This window comes from Phyllostomus hastatus, unplaced genomic scaffold, assembly GCF_019186645.2.
Source record: "Phyllostomus hastatus isolate PE091 unplaced genomic scaffold, TTU_PhHast_1.1 phas_scaffold_93, whole genome shotgun sequence".
Lineage (NCBI taxonomy): Eukaryota > Metazoa > Chordata > Mammalia > Chiroptera > Phyllostomidae > Phyllostomus > Phyllostomus hastatus.
Genome location: NW_025334042.1, coordinates 9,931,818 through 9,946,905, shown reverse-complemented (window position 1 = coordinate 9,946,905; position 15,088 = coordinate 9,931,818). Strand labels below are relative to the sequence as shown.

General features: G+C 39.6%; 1 protein-coding gene across 4 annotated transcripts in view; it reads left to right on the top strand.

Moving 5' to 3' along the window:
- Nucleotides 1-15,088, top strand: part of TBC1D30 (TBC1 domain family member 30) — a 78,012-nt gene that overhangs the window by 42,641 nt on the left and 20,283 nt on the right. For all 4 annotated transcript variants that reach the window (XM_045829872.1, XM_045829871.1, XM_045829874.1 and 1 more), the window contains 7 exons: nucleotides 48-109; nucleotides 939-1,004; nucleotides 3,007-3,132; nucleotides 4,765-4,950; nucleotides 7,223-7,391; nucleotides 9,321-9,489; nucleotides 13,866-13,971. In XM_045829872.1, the coding sequence (XP_045685828.1) occupies nucleotides 48-109; nucleotides 939-1,004; nucleotides 3,007-3,132; nucleotides 4,765-4,950; nucleotides 7,223-7,391; nucleotides 9,321-9,489; nucleotides 13,866-13,971 (884 nt within the window). The remainder of the gene's footprint in view (nucleotides 1-47; nucleotides 110-938; nucleotides 1,005-3,006; nucleotides 3,133-4,764; nucleotides 4,951-7,222; nucleotides 7,392-9,320; nucleotides 9,490-13,865; nucleotides 13,972-15,088) is intronic.

Genomic DNA, 15,088 nt, shown 5'->3' with positions numbered 1-15,088 from the left:
TATAGTTTATTTCCTCCCCAAATAACAGTTATGTGTTTTTATTTTAGGAGTTGACACAAAGTTGAAGTTCACTCTTGAGCCATCTTTAGGTCAAAATGGTTTTCAGCAGGTAACTTTGTTTTTGGTTTCAATAACACTCTTATTTTGGGATATCTACAAGATATATACTGAGATATAGTCTCATAAGTACCACACACTAACCAATTGTACCACTGGAGCTCCCTGAGATATATTCTCAAAGTGGAAAAACTTTGATAAGCATAAGAAGACAAGTCAGTTTTTTAAAATATAGATAAGATAGCCTATGAAGCTACAAGTGGCTTGAGTTTATCCTTTCTATTTGTACTTTCTTTTTTTATTTGTTTACTTTTAGAGAGAGGGGAAGGGAAGGTGAAAGAGAGGGTGAGAAACATCAGTGTGTGGTTGCTTCTCGCTCGTCCCCTACTGGGGACCTGGCCTGCAACTCAGGCATGTGCCCTGACTGGGAATTGAACCAGCGACCCTTTGGTTTGCATGCCAGTGCTCAGTCCATTGAGCCACACCAGCCAGGGCTATTTTGTACTTTCTGTTAATGTTGTAAGCATGAGAAAAATTTCCCTGAAAAATTTTGTACTTTCTATTAATGGTATGTGAAAAAAAATTTCTAAAACCAAACATCTATTATTCTGAATCCATAAAAATGTTTTGGTTTCTGAACCAATGCTTCCCAAGTATTGAATATACTGCAGATGAATCACAGGTGTGTTAACAGTGGCCCAGGTGGGGCTTGGGGCAGTCATGGTCCTCAGACCAGTGACATATGGCTGAAAGAAGCTTTGACTGCTACCCCAGTGTGCTGTACCAATTTTACACTCTACAGATGTCAAGATGGAAAAAAGGTTGAAGTGCCTACACAGGTCAATATTATCACTCTGCCAATCTTTCTTCTTTGTTCCTAGTGGTACGATGCTCTCAAGGCGGTTGCCAGACTATCAACAGGAATCCCAAAGGAATGGAGGAGGAAGGTAAGGAGGGTTTGTAGGGCTAAAATACAAAAGGATCAGCACTCTGTCCCTCTTTAAAGTTTCTGGAATGTCAGAAATGATATGCTAGATTTAGTAATTTGAAACATGTCTCTTTTCATTATTCATTCATTCAATAATTTTGATTGATTGTCTATTCTGTGCCAGATAGTGTCTTAGTACTGAGATACAGCAATGGGGAAAAAAAAACAGACCAAAATGTTTGTCCTTTTGGAGCCTACAATGAATAAAGTATCAGATATGTCAGATGGTAATAATTACCATGGATGAAAATAAAGCAGAGAAATAAATGAAAGTGTGGGGAAATGGGGATATGGAGGTAGAATTTTAAATAGCAAAGTGACATTTCAATAGGCCCTTGCAGGAGGTGAGCAGTGGGCCCTGCAGCTACCCTGGGGGAAGAGTACTCCAGAGAACACTCAGGTGGGAGCATCTCAGGAATATATAAGCAAAAGCAAGAGGATGGGGTGGCTGAAGCACAGTGCAAAAGGGGAAAGCAATAGGAGAAAGGGTCATAGAGGTAATGCAATGGGATTAGGAGGATGGCAGACCATAGATCGTAGTAGGACTTTGCCTGGTGTGAGAAGCACTGGGTAGTTTTGAGCAGGGGAGTTAAATGATACAGCTTATATTTTAAATGGACCACTCTGGCTACTAACTTGAGAATATGAGGGACAAGGACAGAAGTGGGTGACCAGTAGAAGGCTTGCAATAATTTAGACAAGAGATGGATCAGGGTTGTGGTAGTAGAGATGGAGAGAAGGGGCTATATTCTAGATATATTTTCAAGGCTGAGTTGATGAGTTGACATGAATTCCTATTGGATTGAATATGAGGTAACAGGGATGTGAACAGTGACTTCACAGTTTTGACCTGAGGTACTGGAAGGGAACAGTTACTATTTACTCAGATGGGAGGAGCAGATGTATATGTTTGTTTGTATATATGTATAGTTAACTTGGTGGGGGATTGAATGGCTCGGGTCTGTTAATGCCTCGGGAGATGCCTATTAGATACCTAAGTTGAAGTTGTCAAGTGGGCATTTGGACATATGATTCTGATGCTTAGGAGAGAAGTCCGACTGGAGATGTGGATAAGTGATATTCCTGCTAAATGAGGCTCAAATACCAAAACTTGAAGTGCTCTCTTATTATATCCATTTATAAACCTAGTCTAATACTCCTAGAATTTGAACATTGAGGGTTCCTCAAAATATACATTAAAATGGTATTATGAAATACATCTTGAAGAAACAGCTTTTTAGGATAAGATAATGAAAAAAGTAAAAATACCCAGTGACTCTTTAAGAAGTTATTCATTGTGGGAGCTCATCTGTGTGTGTGTGAAAGGGATGAGACCACTTCATGGTAAGAACAGGCCCATTCTCTGTGAATGACCAGGTGGCTATTGCACAAGTATAGAGAGCAATTCAGAGCCAAGTAGAACATGCTCAACACATAATACAGCTAATTCAATGAACTGAAATACAATTAAAAAAATTAACAGTATCCCTAATATCAGGATCATTGCTTGGAACGTAGTGGGAACTCAATAACTATGAATTGAAAGAATACATGAAAGGCCCTATGTGGTTTAATTCAGTACAGTATACATTTCAATGGGACTCTTCTGGATTTCTACATTTGAGCTAGGAACAGTTCCCATTTTCTTTCTTTTTTTAAAAGATTTTATTTATTTATTTTTAGAGAGAGAGCAAGGGAAGGAGAAAGAAAGGGAGAGAAACATCAGTGTGTGGTTGCCTCTTGTGTACCCCCTACTGGGGACCTGGTCTGGGGACAAGCAACCCAGGCATGTGCCCTGACTGAGAATCCAACTGGCACCCCTTTGGTTAGCAGCCCACACTCAATCCACTGAGCCACGCCAGCCAGGGCATGTTCCCATTTTCTGTTGGATGCAATAATTATTTCTAATAAAGGTTAAATTATGTATTTTACTCTAACATTCTTCTTTATTACTATTTTAGGTTTGGTTGACCTTGGCAGATCATTATTTGCACAGTATAGCCATTGATTGGGACAAAACGATGCGCTTCACTTTCAATGAAAGGAGTAATCCCGATGATGACTCAATGGGAATTCAGATAGTCAAGGTAATGCCCCTGACCTTGGCCTATTGTCCTGACTTAGAAGGAAGAATCTAAGAGCCAGATGTTTCCTGGATAGAGGATCAAGCCTTGTGGTCTGAATGTCTGTATATTTTTTGCTTCTTCATTTCATTAGTAATACCTTTTTAATGGGGGAACTTTGACTATACCTTGTCTTCAGAAATTTGTATGTTGCCAGTAAGAGTAAAGTGTTTCCATTCATAGTCATCTTGTTTGTCTTGCTCATATGACAGGAGGTTGAAAATCTTTTTTTTTTTTTTTTAGCATTGGTCAGTGCTGTTAACTGTATTTTTACATAAAAGTCACTGAGAAACTTAAAGTTGAGCATATTCCATATTAGAATAATTGGGCTCTTATTAGGTTCTTTGATAATCTCTTGTCAATTTATGAATATAATTAGATTGACTGGTGGGTCAAGAGTTCAAGCCAGCTGTGGAGGCAGCTGTGGTTTGCTTATCTGGATTATTACAGTTCATTAGCGCCTGGTGCCAAAAGCCAAGGATGATGATTCCATTTGATCTCAATATTATTATTCTCTTATATAAGCCTCTAGTACATGGTTTTTGATTTCATGAGTACATTACAGTGACTCTAAACAGAGATCTTACAAGGAAAGTTGTTTCATCTAAATTTTGGCCATCATAAGATGTCTAATGTTTTGGCAGATTTGAAGATTTATGTTTTTAGGAGGAAGTGCTAACTAAAAGGAGCTAATTTCTGATCTAACTTGGTCTGTTTCAGACAATGATAAAAAAATATTATGGAATTTTATACTGTATGCTTGAAAAATCTTGGTATTTTCATATTTCAGCTATTTATTTAGAATTGTAGAATATGTTTCTCAGAGATGAAATATTGCATATTTGAAATATTTTCCATTTAAAGTATAAATTAAGGCAATGCACATTTTATAACAATCATGTTATTAAGAGGACCTTTTATTTTATCATTGATGTGAATTTTATCATTGACTGGCAATTATGCCAGGAAAACGTCTTCAGCCCCTGAAGATCATAGTCTCTGTTTGGTAATACAGTTATAGATATTGCCCTGATGAACTTAAATTTTTGTCAGTTTTACACAAATTTATAAAACAATTTGGACAAAATAATTTTTCTGTTTTGGACAGAATGACTTTTCTGTCTCTCTACAATACAGGTTGCATTTTTTGCTATTTTGATTTTGCTCCTTAATACTATTGTGAGTTTTGACTGCTAAATAAACATTATACCATTTTTTGTAGAAAGAAATATTGTTGGCACCTATCATACGTGTGTTGAAATGACTTGTTTTATCTGAGACATATTATTAAAATAAACTGTCAATTTATATGGAATTATAATGTAATTTTTATTAATTCTGAGTATACTTTAAGTAGGAAATCTGCCTGACTGTAATTCCTCTTGAAAATGTCTTGGCATATTAGAAAAAATTAGGAAAAAGAAAATAGAAAAAATTTTGATTTGGGCTACATGTGTAAGTTGCATGTGCATTCTAAAAAACTACAATCCATGTTGATAATCTACTTAAGGCTGAGGAAAATAAATAACTAGCTTTTTTTTGAGAGAGAGAGTACAAGGAGTCATTTTTTAAAATACTGTTTCCCTCTTGTTCTAGGACCTTCACCGCACAGGGTGCAGCTCTTACTGTGGCCAGGAGGCGGAGCAGGACAGGGTTGTGCTGAAGCGGGTCCTGTTGGCCTATGCGCGATGGAACAAGAACGTTGGGTACTGCCAAGGCTTTAACATCCTGGCTGCGCTGATTCTGGAAGTGGTGGAGGGCAACGAAGGGGATGCTCTGAAAGTGAGTGTCAGGCTCTGAAGATGGCAACTGAAATTCTTTAGAGAGTGCAGTATTGGAACTACAATTTTTCCTCCCTGATGCCCACTTCCTTCCAAGGCGGTGGCCTCACCTTGGTGATTACCTGTGACACTGTGTCCCCCAGGTTACAGCCAGGGTAGCTCCCAGATGTGAAGAGAATGATGATGTTTGTAGCTTCACTTATAAGACATTATAATTTTAAAGCAAGTTAAATATTAATTCTATTAATTACTTATTGTTGCATAACAAATTAGCTGCTTAAAACAGAAAACATATATGGCCTCACAGTTTCTTTGAGTCAGGAATCCAGGCCCAGCTCAGCTGGCCCAGAGTCACATTACGGTGGCATTCAAACCGTTGGCGGGGACTGTGGTCTTATCTGAAAGCTTGACTGGTTGGGGACATTCATTTCCAAGTTCATTGATGTGGCTGTTGGCAAGACTTAATTCCTCACAGGTCCTTGGACTGAGGGCCTCAGTTCCTTGCAGGCCTGTGTAGTTGCTTGCCATGTGGGGCTCTCTATTGTACAGCATTGGGGTTGGTCTCCCTCAGTGAGCAAGGGAGTCAAAAAGAGTGAGCAAGGCAGAAGGGATGAAATTAGCATAATATAAAAAGTCGAATTTCATCATTTTTGACATATTCTGTTCATTAGGAGCCAGCCACTCAGTCCAGCTGACACTCAAAGGGAAGGGCTCATACAGGGGTGTGACTGTCAGAGGGTGGGGATCACTCGGGTCATGTTAGAAGCAGCTACCTCCTCCACCAGATATTCTTAATTCTGGTTGGGTCTCATTAGGTTGCTTTATTCTCTCATATCTGGATATCTGGGGTGAGGGATGGAGGAGGCAGCCTGAGAGTGAATGTCTATGATGGAAGCTGTTTGCTTGGAGAAAGTTTATAGAAGTGAGTTATACTTACTATCTTTTAATCTTTGATGCCTAGGGCCTTTATTAGTAAGAAAAAATTCTGGAAACACTTTGAAGTGGGACACCAGCTACTTAGGGATACAGGTCTGAATGTGATCCTGCAAGTCACCAGAAATGGACTTTAGGGGGAATGAAGCATTTCACGTGAGAAGAGGTCTCTGCTTTATTTGCTTGGGGCAATGTGGGGCTGCTCATTCATGTCTGAATCCTCACGCTGCTGTTAATTGCAGCGCTTGGTGGTGGAGAAGGTGGATACTTGGTCTTTGTATTCAAGTGTGCCCCCTCCTGTGCCCCACCTCCCCATTCTTTTCTGACTGGCGAACACCTTAGTGATATTCTCAGTCACTGACTAATGTGATATGGAAAAATAAGGAAAATGTTCCTCCTGGTTCTATACACATCATGGTGGAAATAATTATAAATCCAGCCCGATACGGTCTACATCTGTATTCAGCCTCTCACTCTTTTCCATTCATGCATTTAAGGAAACAGCTTCAAAGTTGATTGTTCATCGGACAGGCAGGGGTTCAGGAGGGAGGCAGCAACAAATCAAATACATGGCGTTAAAACGTTTTTCATTAAGGAGCAATTTTGTTTTCTTAATCTATCAGCTTTGGTCACTTTTTCAGATACAATTTGTATGGCTCTAAAATGAGGACTGTTTTGTTGAAAAGCTGGAATAAATAATTCAGGTTAAGGGTTGGGATGGGGAGGATTGGGGAAGGGGATACAATGTCAATCAAATCGTGAAAGGACTCAGTGATGCTTGAGACACTAAAAAGTCATATAAAAAGATGAATTAGATAAAACTGAGAGACTGAATATTAATATTTCTGCCTCTACGAAAGCAAACTTTGTGGAACGAGATGGCATTACCATCATTTAGGAATCTGGTTGGGCATTTAATCAGCAGAGGAAGGTTGGGTTTATGAAGAAACACTTCTGATGCAAAGGAAAAGAAAACAGTGAGGGTCGGTCGGTGTTTTTCCAAGAGTTATTTTGGCCTCTGCAAGTTGTAATGATTGGAGAAATATAAAGTTGATTAAATGTAGGTAAACCATTTTCCTTGCTTTTCTGCACTTAGTAACTGTTTTTTCTTAGTAACCATTTTACTTAGACACTTATGAATTACTTAGATAAGTATGCCACCTGCTCTTTATCCAGAGTGGAGATGAGCCTTGAAAATCCAGAACATTTGGTACTGACATATTTAAAGGACAGAGTGCTTTGGCTAACTATATTTTATCTATTTGAATATGTTCTTTCTGTTTAGGGTATGTTAGGATGCCAGTTTTTATGAAGCAGTCTTATTTTATCTTTTTCTTCAGATTATGATTTACCTTATTGATAAGGTACTCCCTGAAAGCTATTTTGTCAATAATCTCTGGGCATTGTCTGTGGATATGGCGGTCTTCAGAGACCTCTTGAGACTGAAGCTCCCTGAATTATCTCAGCACCTGGATACTCTTCAGAGAACTGCAAACAAGGAGAGTGGAGGTAGTGATGATTTAGTGCTAATATACCTTGGAAAAGATTTTACTTCTCTGATTCCACTGTACACGTGAGCCTAAACAGTGAATGGAAACTCATCTTTTTGGGTATTTCTGTTGGTGAGAGTTTGATGCAATGAAATAGATCTTTAGAGAACAGAAACAAAACCACACACACACACACACACACACAAAAGCCACAACATTGGGCCACATGTCGAATCTTTGAATGATCATAGTTAGGAAGCTGGTCAAGAACCTAATATTTCACCAGAACCAGATCAACAACTAAAATAATGTACTGTTTTTTAGGTGAAAGGTGGTGTACATGCTGGGCATCTGGTTAAGCTTCTCTAAGCTGACACTAAACCAGGCATTCTTTAAAATTGTGCTACAGGTACCATTGAGTACAAACTGTGGTTTTTCCTGAAGCATTGAGGTTTTGGAAGAGTGGAATATGTATTTTCATAAAGTCGTAGGAGATAATTTGACTTGAAATTTTTAATGTTCCTCTTATTGATTCATGCTAAGGGAATGTAGATTTACTTGAGATGAGCTGGCCAGTTCTTATTGGAGAAGGTTCTTTTGGGTCCCCAGGGAGAATCTGAACCCTGAAGGAAGGCACGGGGTTGAGTAGGGTGGCGATGGAGACGTCTCTGCCGCAGCCCTGGGAGTCACTGCTGTCCAGCAGGCCTCACCCGGCTTTCCCAGCCACCTGAACTAGTGCCATAATTATACCCACTGCGAGCACTTCCTTGGCTGTGCTCAGGATACCACAAAGAAGAGTCAGAAGTGTGTGGTGTTTCCTGTAGGTGGTTGACAGTTGATGACCACACATTTAAATCTAGGAAAATTTTAAATGATTTTGAGGACCTATCCTGTGATTAAAATTACACTGGAAATTTTAGTGCCACCTGGGTGTCTCTAAGCATTTCCTTCTAAATCATTTGAATAATGATCTTATTTAATTGGGCTGTGCAGTGCAATTATGCACCTGTGTGGATTTCATAAGGCTTCCAGATAGACCAACCTTGCCTATCTCATAGTCAGACACAATTTATGGGGGTCCATGTTTTTCCCTAAATGCTCTGCATTTGCCTGCAAGGGGTGACCTCAGATTCTAGTCTCTGAAAAAAAGATACTCCCTTTGTTCATAGGTAAGAAGGAAGAAAATGAATGCAGGAGAACAGATCTCTTTTTGTTTATACTTGGGTAAATGCACACTCTGACTATAATTTAGAGGGAAGATCCAAATATCTAAATTTTATTTCATTAAAATACATAATTATGCCATCACAGGAAATGAAAGGGAGCCTTGTGTTTTTCAGTGAGTTCAGAAACTTCAAAGTGAGCCAGACCCCAGATATTTCAAACTGTGTATGGTTCAGTTCAATATACTTTACAATTTCATGTGGTTTAATCTCTAGATATTTTGGGGTTTTCCAGCTGTCTTTCTGTAATTGATTTCTAGTTTAATTCCATTGTGGTCTGAGCCCTATGTATAATTTAACTAGACAAGTAATTCCTTATGAGCAATTTTATTTTTATGAGCAACATTTGAATAATAGTGGGTTTTAGAATATTTTGAAAATTTGTGTTTGCTTTTAAGAGAGTTTTCTTTTTATCCCATTTTTGGTTAGGAAAACATTCTTCTTAATTTTGACCATCCCATAATAGGTAGAACCAAATGAAGCTTTAGCATAAGATTTCTGAAATATCATAAAGAATTTGTGAAGTTCACATTATTGAGGTTTTTGTTAAGCACACCTCTGTGCTTCTAGAAAAAGGAAGGAAAAAAGAGAAAAGAACCAGAAATTTAGTGATATAAACGTATCAGTCAGGAAATGTAGCATTTGGGTGGACATGGAAGACTTGAGAGAGGTTATTTTTATATCTTGCAAACTGTTGATGAAATGTAGTGTTTGTTTTCTTTTAGGTGGATATGAGCCCCCACTTACGAATGTCTTCACGATGCAGTGGTTTCTGACCCTCTTTGCTACGTGCCTCCCTAACCACACTGTTTTAAAGATCTGGGACTCCATCTTTTTTGAAGGCTCAGAAATCATCCTAAGAGTGTCGCTGGCTATCTGGGCAAAATTGGGAGAGTAAGTGAATTTCCCCTTCTTCTGTTCTGTGGTGTTGGGGGCCTCAAGCAATATTTGTGCTCCCACGTGTAAAGCATCGATATTTAAGTGAGGAAAAGAGAAAGCTGTGAAATTTGTGCAATTGCTTTAGCCTTCTGGGATCTCAGCTGGCACATTCTTGATGAAATCTCTTTTAGAGAAGGGGGTGGGTTTTTTTCAGGCCTGTCATTCTCCTCTTCCTCAGTGCCTGTCCTATCTGGTTTATACTAGGTCAGCATCTCTCTGAACACTCGTTGGGAAGAGGGAGACTTAGGTGCAACAGGAACTGTGAAATCTGGAAAGGAGTAGGTGGATTTGTTGGTTAACAGCACAATTTGGATTACGTTTGAGTCTATTATTTATTTTGTTCTGCCTTTCAGGGCTGTGATAAAGTTAAAGGAGGTACTATATATCAGGTGTCCAGCATGGTGCCTGGTACATGGTCAGTAGAACATATGGAAATTCTTTCCTTTCTTGAAGAAATAACACTATGTGGGAATCTATTACTATTAAGTAGATTTTACTTACATTCTTTCCTAGGGTAAGAATGAAAAAGACTAGGGTATTTTCATCTACCTTGAATATATTATGACTGTTATATTAAAATTCTGCCTTTTGAGTAACAGAAGAAATGTTAGGATGCAATAGTTATAGTTGACTTAAGATACAGAGGTTTTTAATAGTTCTCTCTTAGACCTGTGAATGACTTGAGTGGGTACTTATTGTAGACAACATGTCAGGAAACTAATAAATCACTGTCAGTATTTTGTTTCAAAAACCTTTTAACTAGCCTTCTTATTTATAAGTTGTTTCCTGGGAGACTTGCAACATTTTTTTTTTAATTTTTTGTAAGAAAGATCCACCAACTATCAATTCAGGGATTTAAAAAAAATCATGAGTGTAAGTATTTTTAAACATCACATAGCTCCTGTGCCTTTGTTTTATTGTATGTTGCTTTTCAGTAGGCAAATAAGTCCATTGGTGGGGGATTTGGTGTGCTATTCACTCATCTTTTTTATTTTCTGTAAATATCTACCTCTGTCTGCTGTCACGTATTTCCAACCTACTCTATATCTTGTAAGTTCTTTGAGTTTGATAGTTTCTCTGGGTGTGATAGTGCAGTTACTGAATAATTAGCTTATAGGATTAAAATAGTAAAGTATTTACCGTATGCAGACTTAGTTGTAGTCTCCCTGTGTTAGTTCTTAATTATGTGGCAGGAGGAAAAGAGGTGATTCTGGTTTTATCCCCGTCTATTCATTATCTGTGGGATCAGACTTATTTTAATCCTCAGTGAGGACATTTTTTTTTCCATTGGTTTTAGAGAGAGATGAAGGGAGAGAGGAAGAGAGAGGGATAAACATTGATGTGAGAGAGAAGCAGCGATTGGTTGCTTCCCATACGTGCCCTGACCAGGGATCGCCTGTACCCAGACGGGGATGGAACCTGCAGCCTAGGTATGTGCCCTGACTGGGAATTGAACCCATACCCTTTGGGCTACAGATGATGCTCCAACCAACTGAGCCATACTGGTCAGGGCTATAGGATCAGAGTTTATTTGTATGCTCATCCCAGGGATGTCACATGGTTGAAATAATAATAGCTATGCTTTCAAATTCGATATTCATTGAGTGCTTTCAGTGGACAAGCGTTGCTCTAAGCACTCTACAGTAAAATTAACTCATTTGGTGCTCACCATCATCCTATGAGTTAGGTATTGTTATTATCCCCATTTTACAGATATGGGAACTGAGGTACAGAGAAGTTAATTGCCCAAAGTCACCCAGTTATAAGTGTAAGGGCCTGATTTTGAACCCAGATATCTTGGCTGTAGAATCTGTGATTTTAATAATGTGAATATACTAATAGTAAATGGCTAATGTTTTAGCAGTTCAGGGGATATATGAATCAGACTGGTAGAATTTTAAATGTTTCAGAGTGTTGATTATAATTCTACACATTTTGAGCGTTCAACTTGTTAAGGCAACCAACATCAAGTGCCTGTAGTGCCATCATTATGTTCGGCAGTTTAAACACATCGTCTTCATTTTGCCCATAACCCTGTAAAGTAGGTGGAACTTAATCCTGGATCTGTCAGACTTCAGTGCCTGTGATCTTCCCCACAAACTCCCTTGGAAAAATCATAAACAGCACAGAGGTGATCTCTAGTTATGTGTACCAGAGTAACGTGAGCCTTGGACATGGTCATCCATGGGACCTCTCCTTTCCCCTTGCTTACGCAACCTGGCTGTCTTCCTCTCACACACCAAGGGTACTTTTGGAATATGTGAGTCGTGGACCATTGGCTCACCTTCACTGGCATCTCTTTGATGTGTCCTTTCTCCTCTGACCCTACCACATTGGCTTGCTGCCTGGTTCCCTTGTGCCTGGCTTATTTTGGTGTATCTTCCATGGTTTACCCGTCACATCCACTTGCCATAACACCTCCAGGCTGACCTGGCCAAGGGCACATCTGTGCCCACACTCCCTGTTAAGAGCCTTTCAGCGATTCTTGCTTTGAAGAGGCTCAGCCGGCAAGTGAAGCCTTCTGGTTCTCTTTCTACAGCCCTTTTCCCTCATCTTTCAGTGGCTCCCTTTGGCCCTGCAGGCCATTCACCCCCAGTGCTGCCCCATTCTTGCAGATCCCTGGGTGGGGCCTGCTGCCGTCTGCTGCATCCATGTCTTTGGAATGCTTTTTTTTCCTTGTCAACCTGGAGAATATTTTTCTAAACTCATCTTAAGCATCATTTCTTTCCTCACCCCGCTGGGGGTAAACTTAACCACTCTGCATTTTTTTAATAACGCTTCAATAGTTTATCTCATTTATTTATTTACATGAGTGAGGCAGTGAGATTTGAACAGCACTTCAGAGCCTGAATCTCTTCCAGTATCTTTTTTTTAGGGAATGGCTCTATGAAAATCTGCTAATATTAGCATACATCTTAGTATATCTCTTGTAGTTGCTGGGCAAATAGAGTCACCCCACTGTATAAAGGACATCATAGCAGATGAATACACAGTGCTTCTTGTTTTGGACTACTCCTTTTTTTCTCCCCTCAAGAGGGATTAAAGCCCAACCTGCCTCACAAGTTGCCAGGTGACAGATTCTTTCTTTACATGTACAACCTAATACAAGACACAGTGTGTAATCTCCAGCTAGCAGTGGTGTCCTGAGAAGAACTGGAAAAATTCTGCCTGTGAAAACATCCTGCAGACTGATGAAATATGCAGATAAAGTTCTCATATTTCTCATCTTTTATTTCCACTGTGGTTTGGTTTCAGTCTGTCAATGACACCACAGTTTGTAGATTAAGAACAACAGATTTCCTACTGGGGATAATAGTTCTTCATACCTAATTTCATGGTTATGATTTTCATCAGCGGTGCGTATTCTGATGTGTAAAATGAGTCACATGGAAGCAATAAAGTTGCCACTGGTAGGGCTGTGAGGCTGGGCAGCCATGTTGGAAAGATGGGAACTTATTCTGTAATAAATACCTCTGAGTTGCCTTTGATATTTTATATCTTTTCTCTGTATATAGTAGTCCTGTGAGTGTGTCCCAGGACTTTGATTTTTGTTGATTGCTAATGTGATTGATGTGATGGTAAGAGGCAACATATGATGAGGTCTGTCCGGAAAAAGTCTAGCCATTGTTAATATAATGAGAATGGTGTGTGGGACGTTGATATAACCTGGCAGCCACGGGGAGTGGACTGGAATGCGCATGTGTGAACAATGATGACTTCACTGTACTAGTCAGTGGGGGAGGTAGATGCTGTTGAGTGAGCATGTGTACTGTGTGGCTATGGCATTCAAAATGATTGAGTGAGTAGAGCAATGAATCTGCATCAAATTTTGCTTTAAGCTTGAACATTCCTCTGTGGAAATTATTTTGATGATTCAGAAGGCAGCTGCTATGGGCAACTGGTGATTGGCAGCTTCATCATAACAATGCTCCTGCTCATGCCTCACATTTTGTGCAGCTTTTTGGTGACACCTCAAGTCACCCAGTTGACTCAGTCCCCCTACAGTCCATACTTGGTGTCCTATGACTTCTAGCTTTTCCCAAAACTATCAATGAGATTCAGTGAGAATCAGAAAAATACAATGGGGCAGCTGATGGTGACTGGGAGAAATGTGTGCGGTCCCAAGGTGCCTACTATGAAGGGGACTGAGGCATCATTGTCCTATGTACACTGTTCCTTGTATCTTGTATTTTCTTCAATAAAGTCTCTTTCATATTGCATGACTGGATACCTTCTGGACAGACCTTGTATCCTGTCGTAGCTGGAACATGTAGCTGATGGACAGCGTGGGTGTTCTAAACAATTCCTTGTTTTGTCCTTTTTGCTGCTAGGCAGATAGAATGTTGTGAAACAGCAGATGAATTCTACAGCACCATGGGGCGCCTTACCCAGGAGATGCTAGAGAATGATCTTCTGGAAAGCCATGAACTCATGCAGGTGAGTGGGCAGCATGGCCTTACCTTGGCTTGGGGAACCCCAGGTACTGTGGGAACAAGCAGTGTGGGAACAGCTGTCTTGGGAAATGTACGTGGTCAGCCCTCGGATTTAGTTTTTCAGTTGACCAAGAGTCTATATGTAATTTGATAAGAATCTTAACTATGTCACAAGAGGAAGAAATGAATAATAAATATTTGTTGTAGCTTTCAGTCAAACTTGTTTAGAAATCACGAAGTGAAATACAAAAATAAATTTAAAAAAACTGAAAAAAAACCCACCCGAAAACACTAGGTGCTTATTTTCAATCTGATTCTTAGTATTCTTAAGGGGAGTCTTATGGGGTGAAGTAATTATCTGGGGGGAGAAATTATTGAGAATAAAAAGGAGATTGTTGTAATCAGCATTTTGGTTTGTTTCGCCCACATTTTCAACTCACATTATATATGAATCATAAATTTCCATCTGAAAGACTTGAAGGGTTTTGTTATTTTCTAGCATGATATTCTATCCCAGTATAATATTTACCATGTCATTCAAATCAACAATGAGAACAGAAAAGAGCAGATTTGTTAACACTCTCTCTCCCATTAGGTTTTATAACATGGTTTTACCTTAACTCCACTGCTTCTGACCACTGTTCTTCCTGGTTCTTCCTCTTGCCCCCTCACCTTTCCAAGGGTAGGTCTTTCCAAGGTTGTCCTTGGGCCTCAGTTTCTTTGTTCTCTGTGATTTCTCTCTCCTTTTCCTTACTTTAAACATTTACTTTTTATGTTCGGCTCCATGCCTGAAGTCATTTTTGGGTGCCGGGGCCCGGGTTAGAGACCAGACACTCCAGCCCTGATTAAGGACTTGACAAGCGTGGAGCTTCCATCCCTTTGTTCCCATCCTGGTGCCTCCGCTCCTCCTTAGACTTCCTCATGTTGAGCATACAGATGCCTGATTTATTGAGAATGTTGACCACTTGATAAAACCTTTCTGAACATTCATTATTTTCTAGTTCAACATTTCTTTGCACTCTCTCCTCTTTTCTCCCTTCCTGCCCCTCTCAGATAGGGAAGTGTTCTGACCCTGACACCTTTGCTTGATTTCCACTCTTCTCATAGCCCCATTGCTTACC